Source organism: Mustela erminea, chromosome 4, assembly GCF_009829155.1.
Source record: "Mustela erminea isolate mMusErm1 chromosome 4, mMusErm1.Pri, whole genome shotgun sequence".
NCBI classification, from domain to species: Eukaryota; Metazoa; Chordata; class Mammalia; order Carnivora; family Mustelidae; genus Mustela; species Mustela erminea.
This window is the reverse complement of record NC_045617.1, coordinates 9,731,888-9,757,252: the sequence shown is the minus strand read 5'-3', so window position 1 is coordinate 9,757,252 and position 25,365 is coordinate 9,731,888. Positions and strand designations below refer to the sequence as shown.

General features: G+C 51.3%; 1 protein-coding gene across 8 annotated transcripts in view; it reads left to right on the top strand.

The window, feature by feature from the left end:
* The window catches only part of ZDHHC14 (zinc finger DHHC-type palmitoyltransferase 14), a 276,426-nt gene that overhangs the window by 224,155 nt on the left and 26,906 nt on the right, over positions 1-25,365 (top strand). For all 8 annotated transcript variants that reach the window (XM_032338627.1, XM_032338628.1, XM_032338622.1 and 5 more), the window contains 5 exons: positions 2,628-2,765; positions 6,039-6,087; positions 17,170-17,272; positions 18,350-18,459; positions 24,236-24,338. In XM_032338627.1, the coding sequence (XP_032194518.1) occupies positions 2,628-2,765; positions 6,039-6,087; positions 17,170-17,272; positions 18,350-18,459; positions 24,236-24,338 (503 nt within the window). The remainder of the gene's footprint in view (positions 1-2,627; positions 2,766-6,038; positions 6,088-17,169; positions 17,273-18,349; positions 18,460-24,235; positions 24,339-25,365) is intronic.

Below are 25,365 nucleotides of genomic sequence, written 5' to 3'. Positions count from 1 at the left end.
CTCTGCCTCCCGCCGGAAGACCAGAGTTCCCGCTTAGCTAAGACTTCTCAGCTAGAAAGAAAACAGCCACCTGCCCCGCTAGCCACGGTCTACCATGGGCTGCAAAGACCCTGGTGCTTCGAGGGGCCGTGTCCACAGTGCTAGTTACACCTCCCAAGCCCTGGCGTCCTCTGTGCTGATAGATACTTGAGGCAGAGGCTCAGTCCACATCGTATCTGGGGCTTGGAAATCGGCTTTCACAGCTGGAATCAGAAGTTCCAATCTAGCATGTCCTCCTGTGCCCCCAGGTGTCTACCTCCCATTCCCTTGTTCGGTCCTCATGGATCAAGAAAAAGAGGCTTCTCAAAATGACAGACTCAAAGTCTTAGGAATATCTGGTTGGTTCAGATTTTTTTTCCTTTTTTTGCCTTTCTTTGTGTAGACGTCTTCTCGTATAGTCTGTGTAGACCAGTGACTTGGGAGAAATGAGGTGGCACAGGAGTTAACTTTTCCAGCTGTGTGGACTCGGCAGCCCACGTTAACACAGGACAGGGGACCGCCACCAGAGATCCCTTCGCGCAGGTGTCAGCTTCGTACTGGCCAGCAGCTTGTCACTAGGCCAGTGAGCTCTGAAATCTCTCTTTGGCTCCTCTGTTCACACTGGCCGTTTCTCCATAACGCACCTTGAGAGCTAGGATGGATATTACAGTTCCTTTACCACCACTGTTCCGAATGTCCCTTGTGCCCTTTTCAAGAAGCAAGCTTGCAGGAGACATGGGAGATGAGTGATTTATGACAGGTGACCAGAAAGAAAGGACCCTCTGCCTTTCCTGGCTTTGGACTGGCTTACTTACATAGTCGCACCTCCCAAAAGCCTCTCTGTATGTTTTTAAAACATAGATATTTAAAATCTGAAAACTGGGTAGAAGATAAGCTTGGGGAAGACCCCAAGTGAAAAGCTAAGGTGTCCCCCGCCCCCCAGTGTTTTTGGCCCCCGTGGGCGGCAGGCGGTGTAATCAGGGTGAGTGTGTTAGTAGGACACTCCACATAGTCCTTCTGGAAGGAAGATCCGCTGAGCCGCAGAGAAGAGAAGCCCTTGGCCATGACTTGCAAGGGGAGGGACAAATCACAATGGCATTACAGAATTTGTGTGAAATTCCTGCAGTGAGAAGATGTGAATTTGTCCGCGGGCTTCCAGGGGAGACAGTGTTAGAGCACCCAGTGTCAACCCTCAGGCGTCCGCGGGGCACCAGGGCCAGCGTATGGGGGGGAGCCTGGCCTCAGCTTCTGGCCCCCCTGCTCCTGAGGGGTCTCCTCTCCTCTTTCTAGGACTCAGTTTGCTCCTCTAGAAAAGGCAACGTCATTTTTCCTCCTAGAAATGGCTCAAGGCCAGGGGTATCAAGACATGCAACTTCTCTCGACAAACCACAAAACACCGTGTACTTTTTTTTTTTTAAGATTTTATTTATTTATTTGACAGAGATCACAAGTAGGCAGAGACACAGGCAGAGAGGAGGCAGAGAGGAGGAAGCAGACCCCCTGCCGAGCAGAGAGCCCGATGTGGGGCTCGATCCCAGGACCCTGAGATCATGACCTGAGCCGAAAGCAGAGGATTAACCCACTGAGCCACCCAGGCGCCCCAACACCGTGTACTTTTAAAAATGCGCTCCCAGATATTAGGTAACCCCACAACAAGCCTGTAAGAGCATCTTCCCTTTACAGGTAACTTAGCTGAGAATTGCGGACTAAAAAATCTAGTGTGTTACATTGGACGTGAAGATCACAGTTTGATTTTTAAAATACAGTTTTCCTACAACTATTGAAATAATGGAGACATTCCTTGGGAAATGGTTGTTATGGGATGTGAGAACAAGAGGAAGACCCCTCTGTCCTGCCACCCCTGTGACCTCTGTCTGTGGCTACTCGCACGCACACACGCACCCCTGTGCACGCATGCGTGCACACAAACAAGACAGAAGACTGTTGTGTGAATCTCGGAGGCTTTTGCAGAAGAAGGAAATCTTTTCTCATCATGATAAGAATTTGAGTTCCCATTCCTTTAAGTTACTGCTTGAGAGGAAGGTGTGTTCCTCGTTTTTTCAAAACAGCTGAGTTCTGTTGGAAGAATGATTCTGTTCTGGAAACATCTTCATGTTAAGCATTTGCCTGAGTGGTGCATTTGGAAATATGTGGTTGGATGTGATTTTGTGGTACAGTTGACCTTGACCAGCACAGGCCGGGACCTCGTGGGGCCAGTGATTCCTGGGCAGTCCTCCATAAACACAGCGCAGTGCTGTCAATGTATTATCTTTTTCTTACAATTTCCTTCATAACATTTTCTTTGCTCTAGCTTACTTTATTGTCAGAGTAGAGTACATAATAATACAACATGTAAAACATGTGTTACCCGACTGTGTATGTGATCGCTGAGGCTTCCAAGCAACAGAAGGCTATCAGTAGTTCCATTTCAGGGGAGTCAAAGTTAGATGGGGTGTGCAGCTGTGCGGAGGCCAGCATCCCAAACCCCGGCACCGTTCAAGAGTCGACGGTTTGTCAGAGTATTGGGGGGCAGGGAGGGGCTCCCTCGAGTAAAAAGACATTCTATTAACTGATTTCCTTTTTTTTTTTTTTTCTGCCTCTCATTTCAGAACGGTTTGATCACCACTGTCCCTGGGTAGGCAACTGTGTGGGGAAAAGAAACTACAGATTTTTTTATATGTTTATTTTATCTCTGTCTTTTCTGACAGTCTTTATATTTGCATTCGTTATCACCCACGTCATTCTTCGTAAGTATGCTGGCGAAATCAGATGATGTATGTAACCATGTGCCTGCCTTTGGTTTTCTGATTTAATTTTGAGTTAGTATTTTGATCATTTCGGGCTCTTTCTTCTCTTTTCCCCTCTCCTGTTCCTCTCCTCACGCCCAGCCTGCCCCTTCGTGTACGCCCCTTCCTCCCTCCCTGTCTCCCCTCCCTCCCCGTCCCCCCTCTCTGTCACCCCCCAGCCTCTTTCTCTGCCCTTCTTCCTGCCCCTTGTTCCTCCTACTCCCATTCCTCATCTTTCCAGCCACAGCTACCAGATCACCCAGATCAAGCTCTCTGTTCACTTACAAGATTTTTTCCTTCATATGCTTGCCCCTGTTCCAACCTCAGTGACCTCACTTTCTCTTTGGCTCAGGGATCCCCTGGAAGACTCATTCCCACATTTTGCACAAAGGATAATGTGCTGTAATGATAAGCATCAAACAGTAGTTTTGTTTTGCTTTTAACATGATACTGGCTTATGTAAGAACAGTCCCCATCCTGAGAAAACAATGTCTAGGGAATGAAGACTGGGTTTCCTTACACACACACACACATACACACACACACACTCGAAAGATACACAATCAAAAAGATTTCCAGTTATCAGCTGACCATTAGTAAATCCCTGGTATACGAAGGAAGCAACTTTATTAAAAATGAGATTGGGATATTAAGGATATTAATATGTATTTGCCTAGGCAGATGACATTTTTCATTTCCCATTCTGAAGGTCATAACTTTGAATTTCTTTTGACTTCTGGTTATCCACTTTCCAACAACAGGGAATGATGAGAAGGAAGGAAATTGGCTTTGAACTATAAACTTAAGCCTTTAAATTTCCGTTCCAGTGCCATTAGCAACATTAAAGTCGAGCACTGCCTCTTGTCCACATTCCAGAAATGGAACCGCCCATTAGCAAATGCAGAGCTCCCTTTTGCCCTGTTTCTGGGAGCATCTGAACACAGCCTTCCTTTCTCCCCGTGGGGCAGTGCTGAAACCACAGATGGTGTGCTAAGGCTAGAGTTACTCTCGGCCTCTCTTTTAGTGGGGCGGGGGCTTAGGCCAAGGAGGCAGTATGGAGAATTTCACATGTCAAATTCAGACATGAAGTAGAATCTCCCAAATTTTCATGGCATTTTAAAACTTAGGTCCTCTTCTTTGGGCTGAAATCCCTTCATGCCAACGGGACTCGTGCTGGGCATCTATGCTTGAGGGCCAAGACCCCGTGCGCTCCCAAGAAGGGGCTAGCCATTTGTTAGAGGCCCTTTCCACACTCACCATGGCCTCTGCAGAGGCACCTTTTCCCTCTCATTTCAGAGTTGAAAAATGGTAAAAATGCAGCCAGGGTCCTCTCTGCATCTTAAGAGGCAAAAGAATCAGAAATGACTCGAGAAGAAATAAACACCGAGACCTCAGTGCATTTAGGACATTAAAAAATAGAATTTAAACTTGACATTTTTGGATCATCTTTAGCAACTTCAGAATGCTTTTTTATGTATATTATTGGGACATATTTATGACCTTGCCCCTGTGTTCTGGACACCAAGGGCCAGTTTTTGCTTGCACACCTGCACACGTGAGCTCCGGGAGCACACGCACACACACACTCACAGTGAAACTGGCCACTGCCCCCACAGTTGGGTGATGTACACTGCGCTTTATCTCCCCTCAGGTTTTAGTCACCCTAGACCCAACAAAATGGAGTTTGCTGTCATTTATGCTTATATATTTTAATCCCATCAAAATAAAACAACAGCAACAAAAAAAAACCAAAAAGCATTCAGAATTTATCTGCTTGCAAGTTACCCGAATATGTTGAACAAAAGCAAATAAGGATTTTCCTCTCCTCTTATTCTGCACCCACCCAACCCCCCCACCAACAACCCCACCTCCCCCTGACTTGGCTCGGCACTCAGTGCTCTCAGGAAGGGTATGTTTTTACATGGCTCCCATGATCCCCCAATATTCTGAAAACATTGGCCAAGGCAGGACACTGAGAGCAGCTGGAGAACTGTCCTGAGTTTTCCCTGCCAGGTAACAGGCTCCGGGGGATGGGGAGGAGGGGGTTGGAGGCCATGACAGGAAGGGGAGCCAGGGCGGAATCCTGTGGTAGCAGAGATTCTGAGGAAGCGGACGGTCAGACTTCCTCATTGAGAATGGAAAGTTTGGGAAAGCGGGCCGGTTTAGATTCAGTAGGGAAAGAGAATTCATTTCTTTCAGTGTCCTCATTTTCTTCTCTAAGATCTGCCCCAGCCCACTTGCTGGTTTTGCCCCCCTGGCCTCACAGAGATGGAAGCGACAACCTTAAGCTTTCCTTATTCGCCTTCCCACCTTTGGGCATCCTAGCACCGGGCACATCTTTGTGCCTCAGTGGTGGCCAGTGGGGAAGACAGCACAGAGGAAACGGGACCTTGGGGACAAATGCTTAGCCCTCCCGTGGCCAGCCACAGTTCCCTCTTACACAGAGGGGTGCGGGACCCTGCCTCTCACTCCCCCGTGCAGCTGCGGCAGCACGGACGCTGTGCCCAGCCCAGCTGTTCCTCTGCTGCTGCTCCAGGCCGGATTCCGTTCCCCACAGACACAGCTTCACCCAGCACAGCAGGAACCGCTCGGGGATGGGAGCTCCAAGCATTCCTCCTCTTGGGCTTTCCTGTTTAAAAACCATGACGACAACACGTAAAAGGCAAAATGTTTCTCGTCAGATGCATCTTTCCTCAAGCCCCTAAAGAAAGTATTTTTTGCACCAGCAATTCACTCCTAAAGGAGTGAGTAATAAATTGCTCACTTTATGAGCTATGTTGTACTCCGGGTGCAGATAAAGACATCTTTTAGACACAGCCTAATTTATAGGATGTCCGAGGTCAACAGTTAACGAACTTTGGAAAAACAGTCTTTCATAAGAGAAGAGGAAGAAAATAACATCCCGTATTCTGTTTTCCTATTAAAATGAGGAAAACAAAGGAGTAATCAGAACTATAATTTATGGGAAAGTATGCAGACATCCATCTGCTTTTATTGAAAAAATATCCTGCAGATGTTGGGCCTAATTATGAATCTGCCATTTTCTTGTTAAATAACTTGAGTTGGATCTCGGTCCCGGATCAGCATCCTGGGAGCCGTAGCACAACAAAATGTAATTATTTAATTGATCTTTAGACACCTATTATTTTTATGTAGATGAGGGAACTTCCAACTTAAGGGCTGTTTCTCTGGAGGTGAATGTTTGAATACTAAATTTTTTTTTCATTTCCACAGGTTCACAGCAGACAGGATTCCTAAACGCGCTTAAGGACAGTCCTGCAAGATATCCTTTGGGGTTGCCCTGGTTCCCAGAATGCTAACGTGCTAAGTATTGGGCTGACCTTCTACTCAACTACCTCTTCCTCTGTGCCTTCACTTTTCTTCTCAGAAATTGTATTCTCCTTTGTTCCTTCCAAAAAACTTTGTTCACGTGACAAGCAGTAGCGTCTGAAAGTTTGAACCTGGGCATGACTCGTTTAGGCATGTATTAAGTTGAAGTGCTCTCGACCTAGAAAGCTAAGTGTAAATCCTTTCTCACTCTCAAAACATGCATTGATTTTTGTTAAATCAGGTTGGTATGGGCAGGAGTCCAGCGGACTTCATTTTGATGAGCAGGGGGTCCATGCGAAGTGTCCACCCTTGGTGGGTGTCCTGCTCGCTATGAGGTCACCAGATGGGAATCCTTGGACCCTCTTTATGGATTCCTTCTGGGAGTGCTGTTAGGCACACCTTCAAGAAGTCCAGATAACCTATAGTATTCCTAGGCTCAGAACACCTTTTCATAGTCTTGAATGGACTAACTGAAAGATGGTCAATCTCAAGACGTTTGGATTGATCCCACCCTGCCAAGCAGTTTGTATGGGCACGTGCTATTGTATTTTGAACTTCTTGAAAGAAAATGTTCACCCATGATGGGCTTGAATGGGTTCCTTGCCTCACCTGTCCCCCTAGATTTCCCATTCATTAGTGTAGGGTTGGCCCCCTGGACCCACTGACCTGGCTCCATCTGGCACTGCCTCTCTTCCTTCTCCGTATAACCAAGTAGACTGCACTTGAACTTCTCATTTCTCCCAAAAGTCATCTTCATCTTGTGGTAGAGGATTCTTAATGAATGAAGAAGTTTGCTAAGATGTATATATCATTTATATCATTTAGTTATTAAAATGAACCAGCTTGTGTCCCTGGGGGCGTGTGTGTGTGTGTGTGTGTGTGTGTGTGTGTGTGTGTGTGTGTGTGGTGTTACTTAGGTATTTGAAAACAAATGTGGTCCTGTGTATATTTTCATTCTATAAAGTATCTCCATTTTGGTACTTCTGTATTTAAAGCACAGAATGTTGGTTACAAGTACAGAGTGTATAGTCAGCTGACTATCTGTAGTCAGTCCCAGAAAGGGGGCAGGGGTATATGGAAGATCTACAAAGCCGACTTGAAGAATACATTTTACAGGTATATCCTGTCTTCTATGAAGGACCTGGGAGGCAAGAGTTAGCTAGAAGTTATCCAGAAGGAAAGGTGGTCCTGAGATCAAAATTGTCAATGTCCGTGACCGCTAAGAACAGGTCCCACGGGAAGGGTCATTCTTTGTCTCTCTTCCCAGTGCTGTCAGCGGCGACTCCGTCCACCATCATCTCCTCTGTGCCCTTCTGTTGTCAAGACATGTTGCTTGGGTATATCTTATAGTCAAGACTTGTCTTGAAGAAGAGGCTCATCTGTCTTTCAGAAAACTGGTTACATCATGAAAACATGCCGGTCTCATGAAGTTTTATAAATGCACCTGAGAACCAGAACTGAGGACTGGGCTGCAGCCGGAACACCTTCTGAAGCCTCGAGAGGGTGGCAGCCTAAGCCACCGCCCCTCCTCTGTCCCTGGCACCTGTGATTTCTCTGACAGCGTGTGCCTGTATGGATGCCTGTGGAACTTTCCAGACAATGAATGGGCATCCGTGATGGGGACTCTTCTGCACAGGGAGGGGAGGTGAAAGCCTGACCTGGGACCTGGGGGATCTCAGCTGCTCCAATCCCTGGGGACAGCAGGCTCCCTCCTGCTCGCTGGGGCTCACCTCCATACCCCCTTCGGGCACAGCTGTCCCCCTGGAGCAGAGCACACGCACTTCTTGTGTGTGGTTGGTCTGTTGCTGACGGGTCTTCCTGATAGCTGTTACAGACCTCCCGACGCATGGATCTTATCATACCCCAAGGAAGGACCAAAGAGCGAGATCTGGATTCCTGCTTATCCTCACAGTTATGATGTTTAAGGTCATTTCTTTGAACCGTTTTGTGTCTCAAGTTGTTGACCTGCTAGAGTTAGCCATTCCGTACTTGACATGCTGTGGCGACAAAGTCAGTTATACGAAATATAAGTGAGAGCACCCAGCACCAGAATATTGTTTATGTGCGTGACAGGAGTGATTTCAAAGAAGCATCTTTTGTGGCAAGATGTCCAATGGGCGGTCTCTTCCAGAACCTTCTTTTAGAGCACACGTCTGCTCATTCTCATGATTTGGCTGTGCTCTTGTGTACAATGAAGAGCATTGCGTTCCTCGGGAAGGGAAGCAGACAGATGCTGCCGGTGGAAAGAGCGGCCCGCTGACTTCGCAGGAGACACCGTCCACACGGAAAGGAGAGGAGAGAGAGAAATGCTCTTGTCAGGTTCCGAGCAAATTTTAGCTTGTTTTCCCTCCAAATAACATTCTCAGGTAGAAGTAAAGAGTCTTAGCTATGGCCCAGATTTTGAAAACACGCAGGCATCTCAGTCACTGCCTTTCCAGATGGTGTTGACGTATGTCCCTTCTTGTGTGTCACCCGGACATGTCCACTACGTCAGGAGCTGGGCAGCCACCTAGCCCAGTCAAGAGCCTGTGGCGGCCACCACCTGCTTGTGATTGTGGGACCCCAATATGCGCCTGCTGTATTTTGGAGGCTTCAAGCAACATAAAGTCATTGCTGTGCCGTTCTGTAGGTCAGAAGGCCGCAGGCTTGGCTCATTTCTGCTCTGGGTCCCACAGCGCTGAAATCAAGGCATCACCAGCCTCGACTCTCATCCGGAAGCTCCGGGGGAGAACCCTTTCTTGGGCTCATTCGGATGCTTGACCATGTCCGTGGGATGTAGGACGAAGACCCCTTTCTCCGTTTTCAGACTCAGGACTTCCTTACTCTTCAGAGAGAGCAGCAGCGGGCCGGGTCCCTCCCACACTTTGAAGCTCTCCCGCCCGTCCTCCGCCCACCTCTCCCACCTCAGCCAGAAAGGCTCTCCGCTTCTGAAGCGCGGCCGCAACCTGAGAATTCAGGACTATCTGCCCATCTCAAGGTCTGTGCCCTTCCGTCTGTCTCGTGCCCTGCCAGAGGACATCGGGGACCAAGAGCAGGCCCCCAGTGGAACGTGACAGCATAGCGGCCCAGCGGGGACAAGACGGGCAGGGAGCTGACAGGAGCCGTGTGAGCAGCATTTTTCTTTACTCTTTCGGAAACAGTGGGGAACTTCAGGAACATCAGACTTGCCCATGCTAAGAAGTGAGGTGCTGGGTTTTTTAGTTACAAAGAACATAAATGAATTGAATACCGAATGCCCCCTCCCCCGTCGGTTTGACTCCCGCCAGGCTCTGGGTGCTGACGTGTCTTCTCAGTTTGGAGAAGAATCCCTCCTTCTATCGAGTGAGTCTATTAAAAGGGTTGAGGTCTGATGATTTATCATGAATTGGTATTCCAGAAGGAAAAGCATGCCTTAGGTCTGTAGGGCTGTGATGTGTTTTTGAGAAAATCCGAAGTTCTGGTTAGGAGTGATTACACGTGTGTGGTAAGTCAGGCCAGTTCCCATTCAGTTATCTGTTCAGTATATCTGGCTCCTGCCTTTCCTGTGGACACATGTGTGGCTTCGGGAGGGGCACGGGAATGGCCAGGTGGTACCAGTGAGGGGCTGTTCTCAGCTCGCAGGGGAAGGTGTGCTCACCGCTGGGGCAGCAACCCCAGGTCACAGGGACGGGGCGGTCCCAAAGATGATGGATCGTGCTGCTGGGGTGGTAGAAGCTTCTAACATCAGATCATGTTAATGCTCCCAAGCTCCCTTCCATCACTGAGGCCCTGGGAGTCCGGGCCTCTTTGGAGGTGGTTGGTTTCTGACAGATGAGACGGATCTGTGAATTTCACCCTCATGGAAACCGCTCCCTGGCTGCTGGCCTTGCTGCCCTCAGCTCATCCTCTCCCGCCCCACAGTCCCAACAGGGCCAGAGTCTGTCCCGCACCAAGTTCTTAGAACAAGAGGTTTTCCGGGCCGTTGCCTGAGCGCAGAACTGAAGTCCCCTGTTGCCTCTGCCTGTCACCCAGCCGAGAGTTCTCGGGCAAGAGAATAACTCAAATTTATGTTTTCCGTGGCCTCCAATCTGATCTCCGGACCATGATATCAAAACACCGTGGCAAGGAATCAGGGCACCGGCAAAGGTTTCTCTCTCAGTGGATTTACCGCAGACGATCCAACTGGGAGCCGTGTTGTTGATGAAACAAGAGAAATGAGAAGCACAGATGGCGAATTAACAGCGAGCTGAGACACCTTATCAGAGATACTGGCGCGAATGAGGGAGACACCAATGCCGAAGCGCATTCTATCCAAGGGGGCAGACAGCGAGGGTGGGCGGGGTGGTTCATGCTTCTCTTCAGCGAGCATCTGTTGATGCCAAGATCTGGTGGAGGACTCTGATTTCTCAAAAGCAGAATAAATCTTAAGTGACATCAGAAATCATAGAGAGCTTGCACTGGGGCCAAAGGGTGGGGGCGGGTTCCAGAAAGGCATCACTCAGGGGAATCAGGAAAGGCTCTGGCAGGTGGTGTTTGCACAGGGCTTGGAAAGATTTGGGGAGTGGGGGGGGTGCTAACAGGGACATGGAGGGGAGAGGTCCCTGGCAGAACTGAGAGCCTAAGCAAAGCCTGGTGGTTGGGGGGGGGGGGGGGGGTTGGCATCTCAGCACATGTCAGGGAAGAACAGGGAACATGTAGGGCCGGAGCTGGGTTTGTGTTCATTCGTTCCCTCAACAAGGTTTGCGGGGTGCTGGCTCCCAGTCAGTCGGCCTTCTGCCCTCATGGTAGAAGCACACAGATGCCCTTGGGCTCATACACGTGGTAGGCAGGGGCAGGGAGGCCGGGATGGCTAACCCCAGTTGAGGGTGGGGGTCAGGAGTGACTGCTCCCAGGAAGGGGGGGCTTGGATAGCTTGGAGTGGGACCGCCTTCCTCCCCTGGATGCTAGGGAACCAGCTTAGATTTTTGCCAGGTGATGACATCCCCAGAGCTGGGTTTTGTTGTTGCCTTAATAACACTCACCTTGCAGCAGGGAATTACAGGGAAGGAGGGAGGACATGCTTATAGGGGAAAGGCCCCCAAAATTGAATGAGTGACTAGGGGACAGCTTAGCCAGCAGCTCGGCAGTCAGATCAGTATTGCTGGGAGGGGACGGGGTGGGGGGTCAGAGCCAACTCTGAGGGTTCAGCCCTGGGTGTCCTGGAGAGAGAGGGCACAGCAGAAAAGGGAGACTGCCAGCACTGGTTTCGGGGGAAATAAGTCCTATTTGCAGTCTACTGAGGAGCAGAACCTAAACAATGACACCTCCCCCCCGCCCTGGGAACCGCCGTGTGAGACTAGAAATACCTTCAGGATCCTTTGTAGTTCCTTGCATGAAATACAGAAGGAGGAAGAAGTCAGGAGACTGCGGTGACCATGATCCAACCTCACAGGAAATGGGGCCCGTCACACGGTGCCTGGGGAGCCACATGGCCACGCCCTGGGCTCCCCCGCTTCGAGGTTCCACGAGGTGGAACCCCACAGGGACAGGACCCCAGGGCGGGTGGTGTCATTTGAGGAGGAGCCAGAGAAGGGAAGCCCTGTGATCAGCGGTTCGTTGCAATGAAATGGCATTAACATCCAATTAAAAGGATTACAGTCATTTTTAATCATGACTTATTGTTCGGTGCTCCCAAACGAAGAGTTTCCAGTGGTTGCTAAATCAAATGGTAATTGATTATGCGTGGGTGGAGGCTTCTGACAGAAAGCCTTTTTATCCCCAGTTTGCATTCATTTCAAGGAGCAATGTCTGAAAGGCACCAGTGGCCTAATGGACATGGTTCTGTTTGAATGGAATGTGGTAGAAGGCTTGGAGTTGGCTCAGCGCTCCCAGGAAGGAGGGACACCGTACTGCCTGTTGCAAAATTAATGAAGGCAGCACAAGCCTTTGCTAAACTCAGCTTTTAGGACGGACCCTTTTGTCCCAGTATCTGGATCCTCAAAGGGACCCCAGAAAATCAGTAGGACAGGCGCCCTGAGGTCCCTTACAGCTGAGTCAGCACTGAAGGGTCATGTGCCCCCAATTTCTGCTCAACAGTGTCGCCAGAACTAGGGGCCGGATCTTCTCACCGCCAGTCCCTCTCTCCACGCAGGGAGTGGAGATGCTTTCCCGGTGCCCTTGACCAGTCTGACTGGGGAAGTCCCGTGAAGAAGCAGCATCAGATTACATTTCATGAGGGCACAGTGTCGGGGAGGATGGTGTTGGGTTTCTTAAATCACCCAAGTACTACAAGAACATACTCTCATTGTAAGAGATTTCAAATGGTCAGAAACAGAAGCATTAAAAAAAGGAGCACTGCTCTTGACCTTGTCAGTGTTTGTGGGTCTTTCCAGATGGTATTCTGGTATGTCCGTGCACATACCAATGAGCCATTGCAGGGACAGTATCTGCCACGTGAATCACCGGGACGTGAAGGGCCTGCACCCCTGACGCAGGGTGGCGCTCTGGTGACAGTGGCACGAGCTGCGTTTCCGATCTCTAAGGACTAAGGATCATCCAGTAGATGTGGAAAACATGCGGACAGATTCCTGACCCCAAATATCCACAAGCATCCAATGCTGACGTAGACACTGAGTCTAGAGAAGAGAGGGCAGCTTCGCTGAAGGCCGCCCTTCCACAGAAACCCTTCCTGGGAGGGCGCGCTGCGAAGTTTACTGTAATTTTTAAGGGGGAAAAGAAAAGATGACCAAGAACATTTGTTTCTTACATTTTAAACATCAGAACTTGCAGCAGAGACCTGAAGCGGATTAAAATTCGTGAGGGCTGTGGCTGCAGAGAGAAGTGCCCCTCAGCTCTGTAGGCCGCCCAGAGCCTGGGTCACCCAGTGCTCAGGAAGGAAAGCGCCCGAGCCAGAGCCCAGACTCGGCATTCCCTAGCCACTCTGGAACCCAGAGGATTTGGGTCAATGAGGAAACAGACATGAAACACAGACTTTTAAAAAATATACTATTAACCCAATTTGGCACTGGGCAAAAAACACTATTGCCAGCTTGATTGACAGAAACTGGAAAGATGGCTGACGACATGCTAAGGAAGACAAAGACTGTGGTACAGATGGGTCAGGTTCCAGATCACAGGTGGCCTTGCTGCTGTAAGTGGCAGCCTGTCCTGGGACATTGCCGTTGCGTGGGGCCTTGGGAAGGTTCTTTCTGTCCTAGAAGTCTAGAGACCAAGTTCTAGTTCTGTTCTACCGTGAACTGATGTGTGAACTTCTAAAAGTGGCTTGACCCCTCTGGGTCTCAGCTTCCTAACTATAAAATTAAGGGATTAAAATAAATAGGGACCTCTTAACTTCAGGTCTGTGTGTATCTGTGGAGAGGTATCAGGGGAGTTTCCAAAACTCCTGAAATTATAAGGGGAAAAAAAAGCATGTGTGCATATTTTTATGAGGAAAGAGTGGGGACCTAGGAAGGTTAAAAATCTTTGGTTCCATGATCTCTTGCCTTCTGTGATTTTCCAGATACTGAGATGCCCTTCCCAGGCTGTCCAACACCCTGCCCACATGTCTGCAAGGGACTCTCGCATTGCTTACCTCTCATGGGCATACAGACCCCTACTCCCGTTGAGCAGGGAGGGAATCCCTCCCCACCTCTGCTGGCCTCAGTGCAGGGCTGGCTGCACACACAGAAAGGCCCCGAGCCAGCGCTCCTGGGATGGCGCGGGAACCCAGTGGGACGGTGTCTGCCCATCAGCATTTTCCAGGCTTTTGCATTCCCACAGTCATCTAGTGATTACCTCGATGTGCACTATCCTGGGCTAGAAGCTACAGAGAATAGAATGCCAGCGCCCCCCCCCACCCCCACCCCGGCCACACAAGGGGCTCCCTGTCTTACTGGAGGCCAGAGGGAGACAGAGGCTGGCTGTGGTAACTGCTGTAATTTGGAGCCATCTCTGAGGCAGTAAACATCCAACTCTTATTAAATTAGCTCTCAGTGGAATTGGCATGTTTTTTTCCCCTCATTTCCCCTTTTAAAACTCTCAGTAAATAGGTTTGATACATTTAAGAGAAATTTTTTTAAAGATTTTATTTATTTATTCGTGAAAAGCAGAGGAAAGGGGAGAAGCAGGCTCCCCACGGAGCAGGGAGCCTGATGCAGAACTCGATCCCAGGACCCTGGGATCATGACCTGTTGCCAAAGGCAGATGCTTAACCGACTGAGCCACCCAGACACCCAAGAGAAATTTATACTGATCTTATCATGGCATAGGTATTTTCATCATCTGGCTATCAAGTCGGTGAGAAGATGTGTTCAGTTATTTGTCCCCCTGCCTGAAAGTGAAGTTGAAGGGGAGTGGTCTACTTGGGCTGCCACAGGGTCACAAATCCGTGACAAGGAGTGTCCCCATCTCTCCCAGTGGGATGCGGTCAGCCTAGAGCCATCAGGGCCTTCGCAGGAATAGGAAAGGAACCAGCCCACGGCTTTTCTGTCCTAGTGGCCCAGCCACACATCCAGGAGTCCATTCCCAGCTCTACTATTTCTCAAGCAAAGTACTGAACTTCTCCCTGCCTCAGTTTCCCTATTGGGTAATTGGGAATCCCATTTCTCACTGGGTCACTGACTGAGCATCAAGTGAATTCATCCATGTGAAGCCTCTGGAGTGCCACCTGCCGCATAGCCAGAAACACCAGCCACAAGTTGTTAGGAATGGCGATGACGGCCCCTTACGATGCGCAGTGGTGGGAGGTGTCCGCCGGGAGGGGCTAGCACAGGGGGCTACGTCTGGCGTCCTGCCTTGTCTTCATGTCATTCGGACCCAGCTCTGAGCTAACCATGCCGTATGCTATTTATAAAACATCTCTAAAGCTCATGAGATACTAATACAGAAAACTGCAAGCTTATTTTTGGAGCTGTAAGCCTTGAATGTTACATGTCTGTTGGTAACAATGCCTCCTCCGACGAGTGGTCATGTTAGATGGCGCTGCAAATGGGGCAGCAGCCAGAAGCTGGGCAGAAGCCACTTGAAATGCTGTGATCCTCCTGCATGGACATGCCTGTTTTTAGATGGTTCATGCATTAGCATTTGTGTCTATTACGACGCCACCATCGTTCTACCCGACTGTAAACACCGAAGTGTTCCTGAGACAGAAGTTTGGCTCTTCATGTATTATTCAGCAAATAAGTCCTTTGCCTTCATTCTGTATTCTCTTCTCTACCCTGACCATTGCTTGTTTCCGTGTCATGGGTCCCCTCCTCTCTGACCTTTCTAGCTCTTTTCCTTCCAGTTGTGCAAATTCGTTGCCAGGGTCACCTGCCTTAATGCATCCCCCTTTTCCTTGACTCAGCCTTCCCACTGCTCACCTCCATCATTTTCCCTGGGCTCCGCTTCACCTCTGCCTTTACACCCCACGGGGTTTGCTTGCCCCGTCTGTCCCGGGAGGGGGCCGGGGACGGAGGAGGGGCATCTGTGAGCCCCCACCTGTGAGAAGGCAGCTGAGAATGAGACCATCTTTGCTACAAGGGCTACCATCCGTGTGTCCCCAGGTGCACCCAAGGCTTACCCTCATCACCATTTGCCCCATCTGGACAACCCTGGGAGAAATGAAAGGGGGTGCCCAGGCTGGTGGTCCCCCTGGGATGGGGTCTGCTTTTCTGCATCTCTCTCTTACCCCCACCGGTCCTCCCCATGTGTCCATACCTACCTGCTTTTCCAAAGCGGTGCCTTAGTTTCCCTTCTCAAAAGATGTAGCTACTCCTCACTTCTGTCCGCCTCCTGCCTGCCTCTGTGAGGAACGGACAAGGCCCGCTGGGAACCCCCAGATGTTGGCATCTGGAAGACTGGGCACCTGGGGCTGTTCCCTCTTAGCTAGCTGGCAGAAGAACGTTCTCCTCTTCACGTGTCCGTCTAACAGCAGAGTAGTGTTTTTCTGAGTGCTTGCGGTTTCTAGAAATTCAAACCTTCGAAGAGTAAAGCATATCTCTCCGTCACACAGAGCACAGCCCTTGTTTCATCCTGGTGCCGAAAGGCAGTCAGGCAGGAGCCTGGTGGCTTCTCCCGTTTCGCATGCCACCCCATGTGCGTGGACGATGGTATTTGTTAATAATGACATGGCAGATTCTGACACCACACTGAATACTGTGTTCGTTTCTCTGGCCTAAAGATGAATTATTTCCAATCCTGAAAAAAAAAAATCAATGATGGTCTATTACAGCATGCTCTATGGCTACTGTCCTTGGGAGCATAAAGAAAGCACGGGAATTTGCTCTCTCCAAGCCTGATATGACTTATCGATGGGGGATGCATGGTGTGTATTTCAACTCCCAGACCTAGGATGGATATTTTTGTTTTGCCCTGTGAAACGTTTATATCTTGTAAATAGAATTTCATGAACATTCGTGGGAAGGAAGACACTCTAGGTTGATTTGTGTCATCTGTTGAGGGACACCACACTTTCCTCTGGCTATGGCACATCTTGTGGAATTCTGGACTCCCCCTCCCTCAATGTCTGGCGAGCATCCACATTTCCTAGTTGCCCGTCGACTCGCTGAAAATGGCCCCATGTGTCAGCATGGATTAAGGGGCTGGAAAGAAGTCCCCTGACTTAGAAATACCCCTCCCCCGATGTCACTCTGAGAAACGGCCCCCTGGCTCAGAAGCCCACTCATAGTGGGGGGCGGGCAGCCACCGTTGGGTGAAGGGACCGTCAGGGAGAGAGAAAACATGACGAGAAGGCCTGCCCAGGCTCCCAGGTACCAGTGTCCAGACCTGTGCCCAACTGTCAACTGTTGTTTTGTGACAGTTCACTCCTACCCTTGACACCAGACTGGGGGAGAGAAGTAACTGTCGATGTGACAGCTCAGGGAGCCCACCGATGGTTCACTGAGCGTGAACGAGGTGAGGTTCGAAGAGAAGGGGACACATTGCCAGCCTGAAGGACACCGCTCTGACTAGGGATGGCCCTGACATGAAGCAAGACAAGCTCAAAGGCCTTAGGGAGTGTCTGTGGGTGTTTCCCATCCAAACCTCATGTCATCCTGGCTCCTCGGGCACCCTGAGAGCCCCCCTGCCTTCCCCGTTCTGCTCCTTGACTCCAGGCCACTGTGCTGGAGGCCGTGGTGTGCTTCTTCTCGGTCTGGTCTATTGTCGGCCTCTCGGGTTTCCACACGTACCTGATCAGCTCCAACCAGACGACGAATGAAGATGTAAGTTCCTGGCGGGCTGCGGTGCTGGGTGTGGGCGTCTGTGTCCAGAGGCAGAGGGGGAAAGGAGACGAGCTTGGGGGCCAAGGCCTTCTGCATATCCCAGTCCAGGTGTGAGCCTCTGGGAGCCAAGAATGTTGTGGAAGCATCTTCATATAGTCGGCCTCCACGATTCCCAGCTGGGGATCTCCGAATTGTCCTACTTTCTGACCACGTCAGTCAGATTCTGAGGTTGGCTAAGGGACACCCAATTCCAGACGCTGAGGGAGGAGATTCTCTTCCTTTTCAGTGGTTTTGTGAGCAACCTGTTACACGTCCCCTGAAGGGTCACCGTGGCCGGCTGACAGGGTGAACGAATGAATCCACCTCTCAGGTTTACCACATGAGAGTTCCGTTTCTGGAGGAGACCACCCTGACCCAGAGTTTCACTTTCTGTCCGGGATTGCCTGTGTGTCCTTAATGAGGCCAGAGAGGAGGTATACAAAGAGAAATCCTGATGTTGGCGAGGTTCCTCACAGCCTGGTCCTCTCTGCTCTGAATATTTAGCTTCTGACAGTTTCTGTCAGTACCACGATTAACTACCTCAGATTCGGTCAGATCACCTTAAAGCCTGGAGAGATACGTGAGTTAAGAGAATATTAACAGTTACTTGTATTTGGTAGCTGTGGATATTCGCATCTGTGAGATTATTTGGGCAACACTGTGAGGCCAGATTCCGTCAGGCTGTAAGTTGGCAGGGGAGCCGTGTTAACCATCAGCCACCATTCATTTAACTATCGGTGAGCTCGCCAACTGTGGGTCTGAAAAACCCTCCACAGGCTTATGTGAGCTGACCTTCTGGAGCCATGTAATAGAAACAAGAGATTATTGTCCCCAAAGAATGTTACTTTCTCTCTAATGTGACCCAGGTTTGGTTCACATTAGAGAGAAAAAAACATTTGCCTGTTTTTCTGGAGAAAGTGTCTCGGCTTCTCCTGGCAAAGAAATGAGTAAAGATGACTTCGCATTCTTTATGGCCTTCCTCCAATCCAGTTTCCCTCAGCTGTGGCGTTGGTGTTATTGTCTCCCTTTTTCTTTCAGATTAAAGGATCTTGGTCAAATAAAAGAGGCAAAGAAAATTACAATCCCTACAGCTACGGGAACATCTTCACCAATTGCTGTGTTGCCCTGTGCGGGCCCATCTCTCCGAGGTGAGATTCGGAAAGCGTCAGGCGCTTTTGCAGACCTCGGAAAAGCCAACAACGTGTGTGTGGCAGCACAGGCCTTGTGAGGTAGAGACCCAGCCACAAAACCCGCTGTTAGATTCGATCTCACCCTCTGGGTGATCGCCAGGCCAGGGGTCGGTCGGCTTTGTGCCACGGAGACGTGGCGTTGGGGCAGTAGAGATCTGGCTCTGCTTATGGTGCTGTTCCTGCCATCTTTTTGGTTCTTTCACTGAATGCTTGTCAAGGATGAGGAACATCTCCGAAGGATCAAGATGGGGAAACTGAGGCATGTGACTCCCATTAACTGTGGCGTCATCTTGAGCATCCGTGCGGAAGAGAGAGTGGTGGTTAGACGAGTAGGGGGTCCAGGACGCAATGGAGGAAGCAGTTAGGAAAGCTGTAGAAGTGGGTGCTGAGAGCTGAGTTTCCATGGCGGTGGTAACGCGCCAGCACTGTGATGGCAGCCGCTGACGTTCATGAGCAGTGTTCGATCCGCTCTAAGTGCTTTATGTGTGTCGGCTTTTAAAGATTTCATTCATTTAGAGAGAGAGCCCGTGCACCCGAGTGGGGGGGAGGGGTAAAGGGAGAGAGAGTTTCAAGCAGACGCGGCACTGAGTGTGGAGCCCTACGCAGGGCTCGATCTCACAATCCAGAGATCACGACCTGAGCCAAAATCAAGAATCTACTGCCCAACCAACTGAGCCGCTCAGGCGTCCCTATATGTATCAGCTTTTAAAACCTCGCTCTGGGGCTCCTGGGTGGCTCAGTGGTTAAAGCCTCTGCCTTCGGCTCAGGTCATGATCCCAGGGTCCTGGGGTCGAGCCTCACATCGGGCTCTCTGCTCAGCAGGGAGCCTGCCTCCTCCTCTCTCTCTGCCTGCCTCTCTGCCTACTTGTGATCTGTCTGTCAAATAAATAAAAATATTTAAAAAACAAAACAAAACAAAATAAAAAAAACAAAACAAAAAACATTGCTCTGTACCTAAGAGGTAGGGACAATTCTATCCCATTTTGTGGATGAGGAAATTGGCCCAGAGAGGTTCCAACATGTGCCCACATTTGCCGAGCTAGTAAATGCCCCCTGGTCAGGACCCAAACCCAGGCTCTGGCATCAGAACGAGTGCGAGTGAGGATGTACGTGCTGCCCCCCGCACCCCCTGGGGAAGCTACCCAAGTACAAAATGCAGTCGGCTCCTCATTAATTGTGAGTCGACTGTCAGGTAGAGCATTTCCAACAGAGTCATTGGATAATCATCCAATGTATTTATTAAGCACATATTCCGAGTCCCTAGAATGAGTTTCCAAAACATGCTACTTCCTCCCTTTTGGCCTCTAAATGCATAAATGCACTGCACAAGAGCCCCGGGTGGTCTCCGAGGTGGCCCCAGTCTGTGCTTGGCCCTCCGTGGCCAGTCATGGTCAATGTGTGCTCGTGGAAGCCACACTCGATTTTATCATCAGGCTCACTGAAATATCATTAGGGTAGTAAGAGTGTTGCCCTCCCCCCAGAAATAAACCCAAGCATATATTCTGAGGCCTCGTACTAACGGGTTATATAACTGGCACTACTGAGTAATTAGCAGTTGATCGTTTTCTAGTTTGGGCCTAGAAAGTTGGGAGCCTACTGTGCCACTCTCCCCCCAAACTGCGGCCCCTCAAGAGCCCCCTGGCTTGTCCCTCGGGGGCCTCTTCCGAGGAAGGGCTGCAGGCAGGGACAGCCAAGGACTCTGGATGGAAGGTCGCCTTGGGCTGGGGCGTCAGACGTGCCTGGGAAGGTGCAAGGCTTTCCCCAGGAGACCTCCAGACCCACCCAGGAGCCCTGTTCGGGCTCTTTGGGCCAGAAAACCCCTCAGGATATGCTTGTTTCTTTACAATTGGCTTTGCTTCCTACTGGCTTGTATTTGTGGATCATGGGGCCAGGCCGTGAGGTCCAGGTGAGGGGCCTCGGAGGAGCGTAATAGACAAAGGACAACGGAACAGGCCTTCTTCCCCAAATCTGAAACGCATCTGAACCCAGGAAAGGAATTTCGAAGTCTCCCATTTGGAACAAACCTGTTTTCTTGTTCCCCGTTCTTCGATTTGCCTTTGGCGCTGCTTTGTTGTCACGGCCGGTGGGACAAATCGACCAGGAACGTGAGGGTAAGAGGACGGTGAAAAGAAATTAAGAGACAAAGAGACAGGGGCAGGAGCACGGAGGAGGATGTCCCGTAGTGCCGATTGTGTTCAAGGCTGCGAGGCATTATAGAGCTAACAGAAACAATCATAAGAAAGTATCTATTCTTAGCTGATTACTAAAGAGTTTGCAACATGCACAGAAAATCCTTCAAGCTTTCCCATTATCTATTTCCCAAGCCCCAATAGCAGACCTTCTAGCGCCAGATGTATTGACTTCAAGGCCACTCAAGACATAGTTTGTGTAAGCACAGCTCAGTCTCACAGTGGTGTGGTCTAGAGCCCGTGCAAGGGCAGCAAGGTCCGGCCAAGAATTTCTGACCCCGGCCCAGTCGTCTCTAGCTGACTAGCCAACGTGTGGGAAGTCACGTAGGCGAGCGCGCAACACACAGCACGGACCCTTTCTCAGTGCTGCTCGACTTTATCGACCTAAGCCTTTTGTTCGGCTATTCAGCCTGTAAAGGAGGCACACGTCAGGGCCGGGTTTGGTCCTCGTCTCAAGCCTTCCCGTGGCCTCCCCCACTTTGTATCATTTATTTATCAAATCTCATCACCAAATCTACTGCTTCCACAACTGGATAAAATTTCCTACTGTGGCTGAGCTGGGGCTGTATTCTTTCCCGAACCCAAGTCCCTCTGGATGGGGCGCTTCTTGAGGACGGCCCTCCCCTCGGAACCACATGACCTGCTCCTGGGTTTGTGCAGGGAAAATGGGCCCCTGGCCTCTCCCACTGTGCCCACCGGCTCCCGGAACTGGCCCTGGACAGAAATGGCAGGGGGAGGGCGCTTGTCTTTGTTTCTCCCTCCTGTCGCCTTCTCTGCCCCTTCTCTCTCTGCCCTACCTCACCCACCCCAATGCCCTAAGAGGGCCAGTACCCTCCACGGGCATCCCAGCCAAGCCTCTGCAGTGGGGACTATGAACCACAGTGTGCCTAACCTCACATACCTGAATTTCCCCTGAGGTCTTCCGAAACGGTGTAACGACATACTTGGGAGATGTCTTCATGTTTCCATCTGAGAACTAGGAACCATGAGGACAAAGACCCACGTTTGGTTCCCTGTACGGGTCCCCAGGACTGTGCATGGCTGCGGGGTGGAAATGGCCAGGTTTGGGAAAGGGGTTTCTCCTACAAGTCTAGCAGAGGGAATGGAAAATTGGAACGACAGAAAGTCCCAAGGTGTGATCAGTCAGGCCCTGTGGGCCGGTGTTAAGGGTCATCCTGTCACTGACAGGTTGAACAGAACACAGTCTACACAGTCCAAGAGTGGCTGTGACAGAGGGCGGGGTGCAGGTTCCATGGGACACCCAGGAGGGCTTCCCAGAGGAGGGGGCCAAAGTTGTCGTCTGTTGTAAGGATGAGTAGGAATTGGGGGAAGGAATCTGCGGGAGGATGCACAGGAGCAGCACGTGCCATAGCCCTGGGGTGAGAGGAGGGCATGGCCTGTTTGAGGAAGACCTGAGAGAGCTCCCGTGGAGGAGTGAGGGCACCACAGAAGGCACGGCAAGAGGGGAGGGCAAGGAGGGCGTCCAGATGAGAGGGGTTCCCGGCCACCGTGAGGGCTGAAAGGAGACTTGAGGCAGAGTGTTGAGTGTTGAGTGTGTGCTTGGTCCACGAAACAGGCTGAACACAGGATGCAGGCCGAGAAGAAGTTCATTTTGTCGTCCCTTCTGTCCTTTCAGACTCTTTTGAGGACCTCGTTCTTTTTTTTTTTCTTTTTCTTTTTCTTTTTTTTTTTTTTTTCTGCTCCTGAATGAAACCCCCTGCAAGCCCCTTAATTTCTCTGTGACCTAAAAATAAAACAAAGGACTCGGGGCACTTCCGTGTCCTGGAGCACGGTGTCATTTCCGTGAGTAGGGACCCCAGAGTTCACTGAAAGGCAGACTCTCCGCCCCTTCACCTGTAGCCGGGTTAGGATTTCAGCACAGCTTTCGGAAAGTCGCAGTTCACCCCCACTGCACACGGGTCCGTCCCAGGGGACCTGCAAGGCTCCTGTCCACCGTGGGCTGCAGATGACCGCTGTCCACCCTTCTGTGCTCTTCCCACTTGATCTTCTGTGCCCTTGCAGGGGGTCACACACTCGGTGTGAGCAGCATGGGGCTCCAGCACCCGCCCCCCACCTTTGGAAGACGGAGGTCCTTGTCGCCTCTTGGTTTTTCCAAACCTCTGGAAATCCAACCGAAACTGGAAGCAGAGAGATTCTCATTGTCACAAGTATTTTTCCAGGCCTTGTGACTGTGCAGTCTGGAGACCCGCAGGTGCTCGTTGGAAAAACTCATGTCTCCTGAGAGGCAACCTGACAAGGAGGGGGGCGGCCTCAGGGGACCGGCCAGCCACCCTCGGGAGGAGGAGGGGGCGCGCAGGCACCCGGATGCATCTGCAGCATCTTGCGGAGGCTGCGGGGCCAGCGGCTGAGCCCCACGCGGCGGGGGCCACACAAGGAGTGGCCACTCCTCAGCCCAACCTCCCCCCTTGCCCTTTGCAGTCCTGACCTTAGACTCAAGGAACACTGAGCCTTCTCTTGGGAAGGAAAAAAGGCGGCTCTTTTGAAGGCTGCATAAAGCTTCCCGTTTCTTCCGTCTGGGCCACAACTCCCGGGGCCACAGAAGAGATGGTTTTACTGTTCTCTGGGCACTTGCCAGCGAGAGACAGGGACCCACTCCTACTCATTCAGCCACCAAGCTTCTGCGTAGCTCCTACTGGGCGTCCGTGGTTGGGCTCCATGATTAACACCTGGTTCTTGCCCTCGTGATGCTTACAGTCCACGACAGATGCAAATCGGCCAGCGGGGGACCCCCCCCAACAGGACGTGACCAACAGGGCGCGCTGGGGGACCGCGGAGGGGCCTGGTCCGGGGTGGGGGTGGGCGTGGGGCCGGGGTAGGTGCTTTTGGGGGAAGATGAAGGCCGCGGTCTGGAGCTGGCAGGCTGCTAGATGGAGGGCTGCGGATAAACCCTGGCGACACCAGGCGGAAAGGGGTGTGTGCCACTACAGCGGTCCCGTGCAGGGCCCAGAGAATCCAGAGAAGGGGCAAGAGCAAGGTTTGGGGGCTTCGGACAGTGGAGTGGAAGGGAGTGTGACTGGGGAAGAAAACCCAGAGCCGGAGCAGTGCAGGGACCGCAGACACCGGTGCGAGCGGGCGGGGCTGGGGCTGCGGTGTCACACGCTCGAGGAAGGACCTGGGGACACGGTGCCTGTCCTAAGAAGGCACAGACTGAGGCCGGGGTGGGAAGTGGGGACAAGTAGTAGGAGTGTTGGCGGGTGGTGGAGTGACCCCAGAGCAGGGCAAGCAGGCGGGGAGACCTTATGAAGACTGGGCGCTAGATGAAGCTTAGGGGGACGGGGTGGGAGACCATGGGAGCCCGCAGCAGGTGACAGGGAGGGAACAGATGCTACGGGCATTTTTTAAAGGCCGAGGTGACAGAATTCGGTCCCTGACTGGACGTGAAGGTTAAGTGGGGGTGTACCCCCAGGGGCCTGCACTGGGGCCAGACAGAAACAGGGAGTCCCAAAGGGGAATGAAAATAGGGTTGATGACGCCTTTGGCTTTTTGTTCCCTCTTCCGATGTTTGGTTTGGTTTTCTCTGGCAGCCTCATCGACAGAAGAGGCTACATCCAGTCCGACACGCCGCAGCCAGCCGCACCGTCCAACGGGATGGCCGCGTACGGGGCCACGCAGTCACAGAGCGACATGGTAGGGGTGCCTGCGGCAGGCCCAGCGCTCCCGCAAAGGCTTCTCTTCTGCTTCTGTGTCACTAACCCAGTAACAAATCAAGCACTGCTAGAAGCCTTTCCCGGACGCCCACTGAAAGTCTCACTGGGGGGAAGGAAGCATGAAGTTGAAGGCTGTGCCCAGCAAAGGATGAGGGCCGTTGAGTGGTTGGTGTGTTCCAGGTCGGGTCGTGTAAGGGGACGTACACGTGCAAAGAGTCCTCCAGGAGCAGGACATGGCACCTTGTGATGGGAAACCCCCTTACATAGAACCGGGGCGTTGTCTAGGGAATGAGATACCAGTGCTGGCAGCAGGGCCAGCCGGGTGGTCCCTTTCCGTGCCTTTGCCTCACTCCGTGCACTGGGTGGCCAGTTCACCTGTCTCTCAGCCCAAACCTTAGATCAGCCATGCACAGCTTAATGCTCATAATCAGACAAGGTTTTCTTCATTCAGAGCCCAAACTGAGTAAGTCTCGCCAAAGAAGGCTCCCAGGTGTCCTGCGAGGTGTGGCATACGGACAGGCTTTGTTTCCAGTCTGCAGGTGGAGACTTGGGGCCAGGGCGGGAGTCCCTCCATAGGCACCTAAAAGCACAGTCAGGTCTGGCTCTGACCGTCAGTCTCTTAAAAACCCTTAGGTGTCTGGAAGACCATGGCTTTCCTCTGTTGGAGTGGATTTCCCTAAAGAAACTCAGTGTTTCAGGAGGGAACCCGATGTGACCCCACTTGGAGCTATTTATTCTTTATAGATGGGAATCACCCAAAACAGAGTTTCTGTAACAAGCAGATCAAAGACCTGTCTTCTGGGGGAGACTGGGAAAAGGAGAGCCTCTTGGACACTTTGTTTCCGCTTAGAAAGAACTGCTTTAGAAGCAATAGTCTCAAAGCTGTCTCAATAAGTGCTCAGGGAAACCGCTTCCTCCCCGAGACCCATGAGAATGGGCTTGGACGCCCAGGAGAAGCTTGCAGGGGCTTGTTTGTCGGTGGCGGGGGCGTCTAGTTCGTGCTCTGG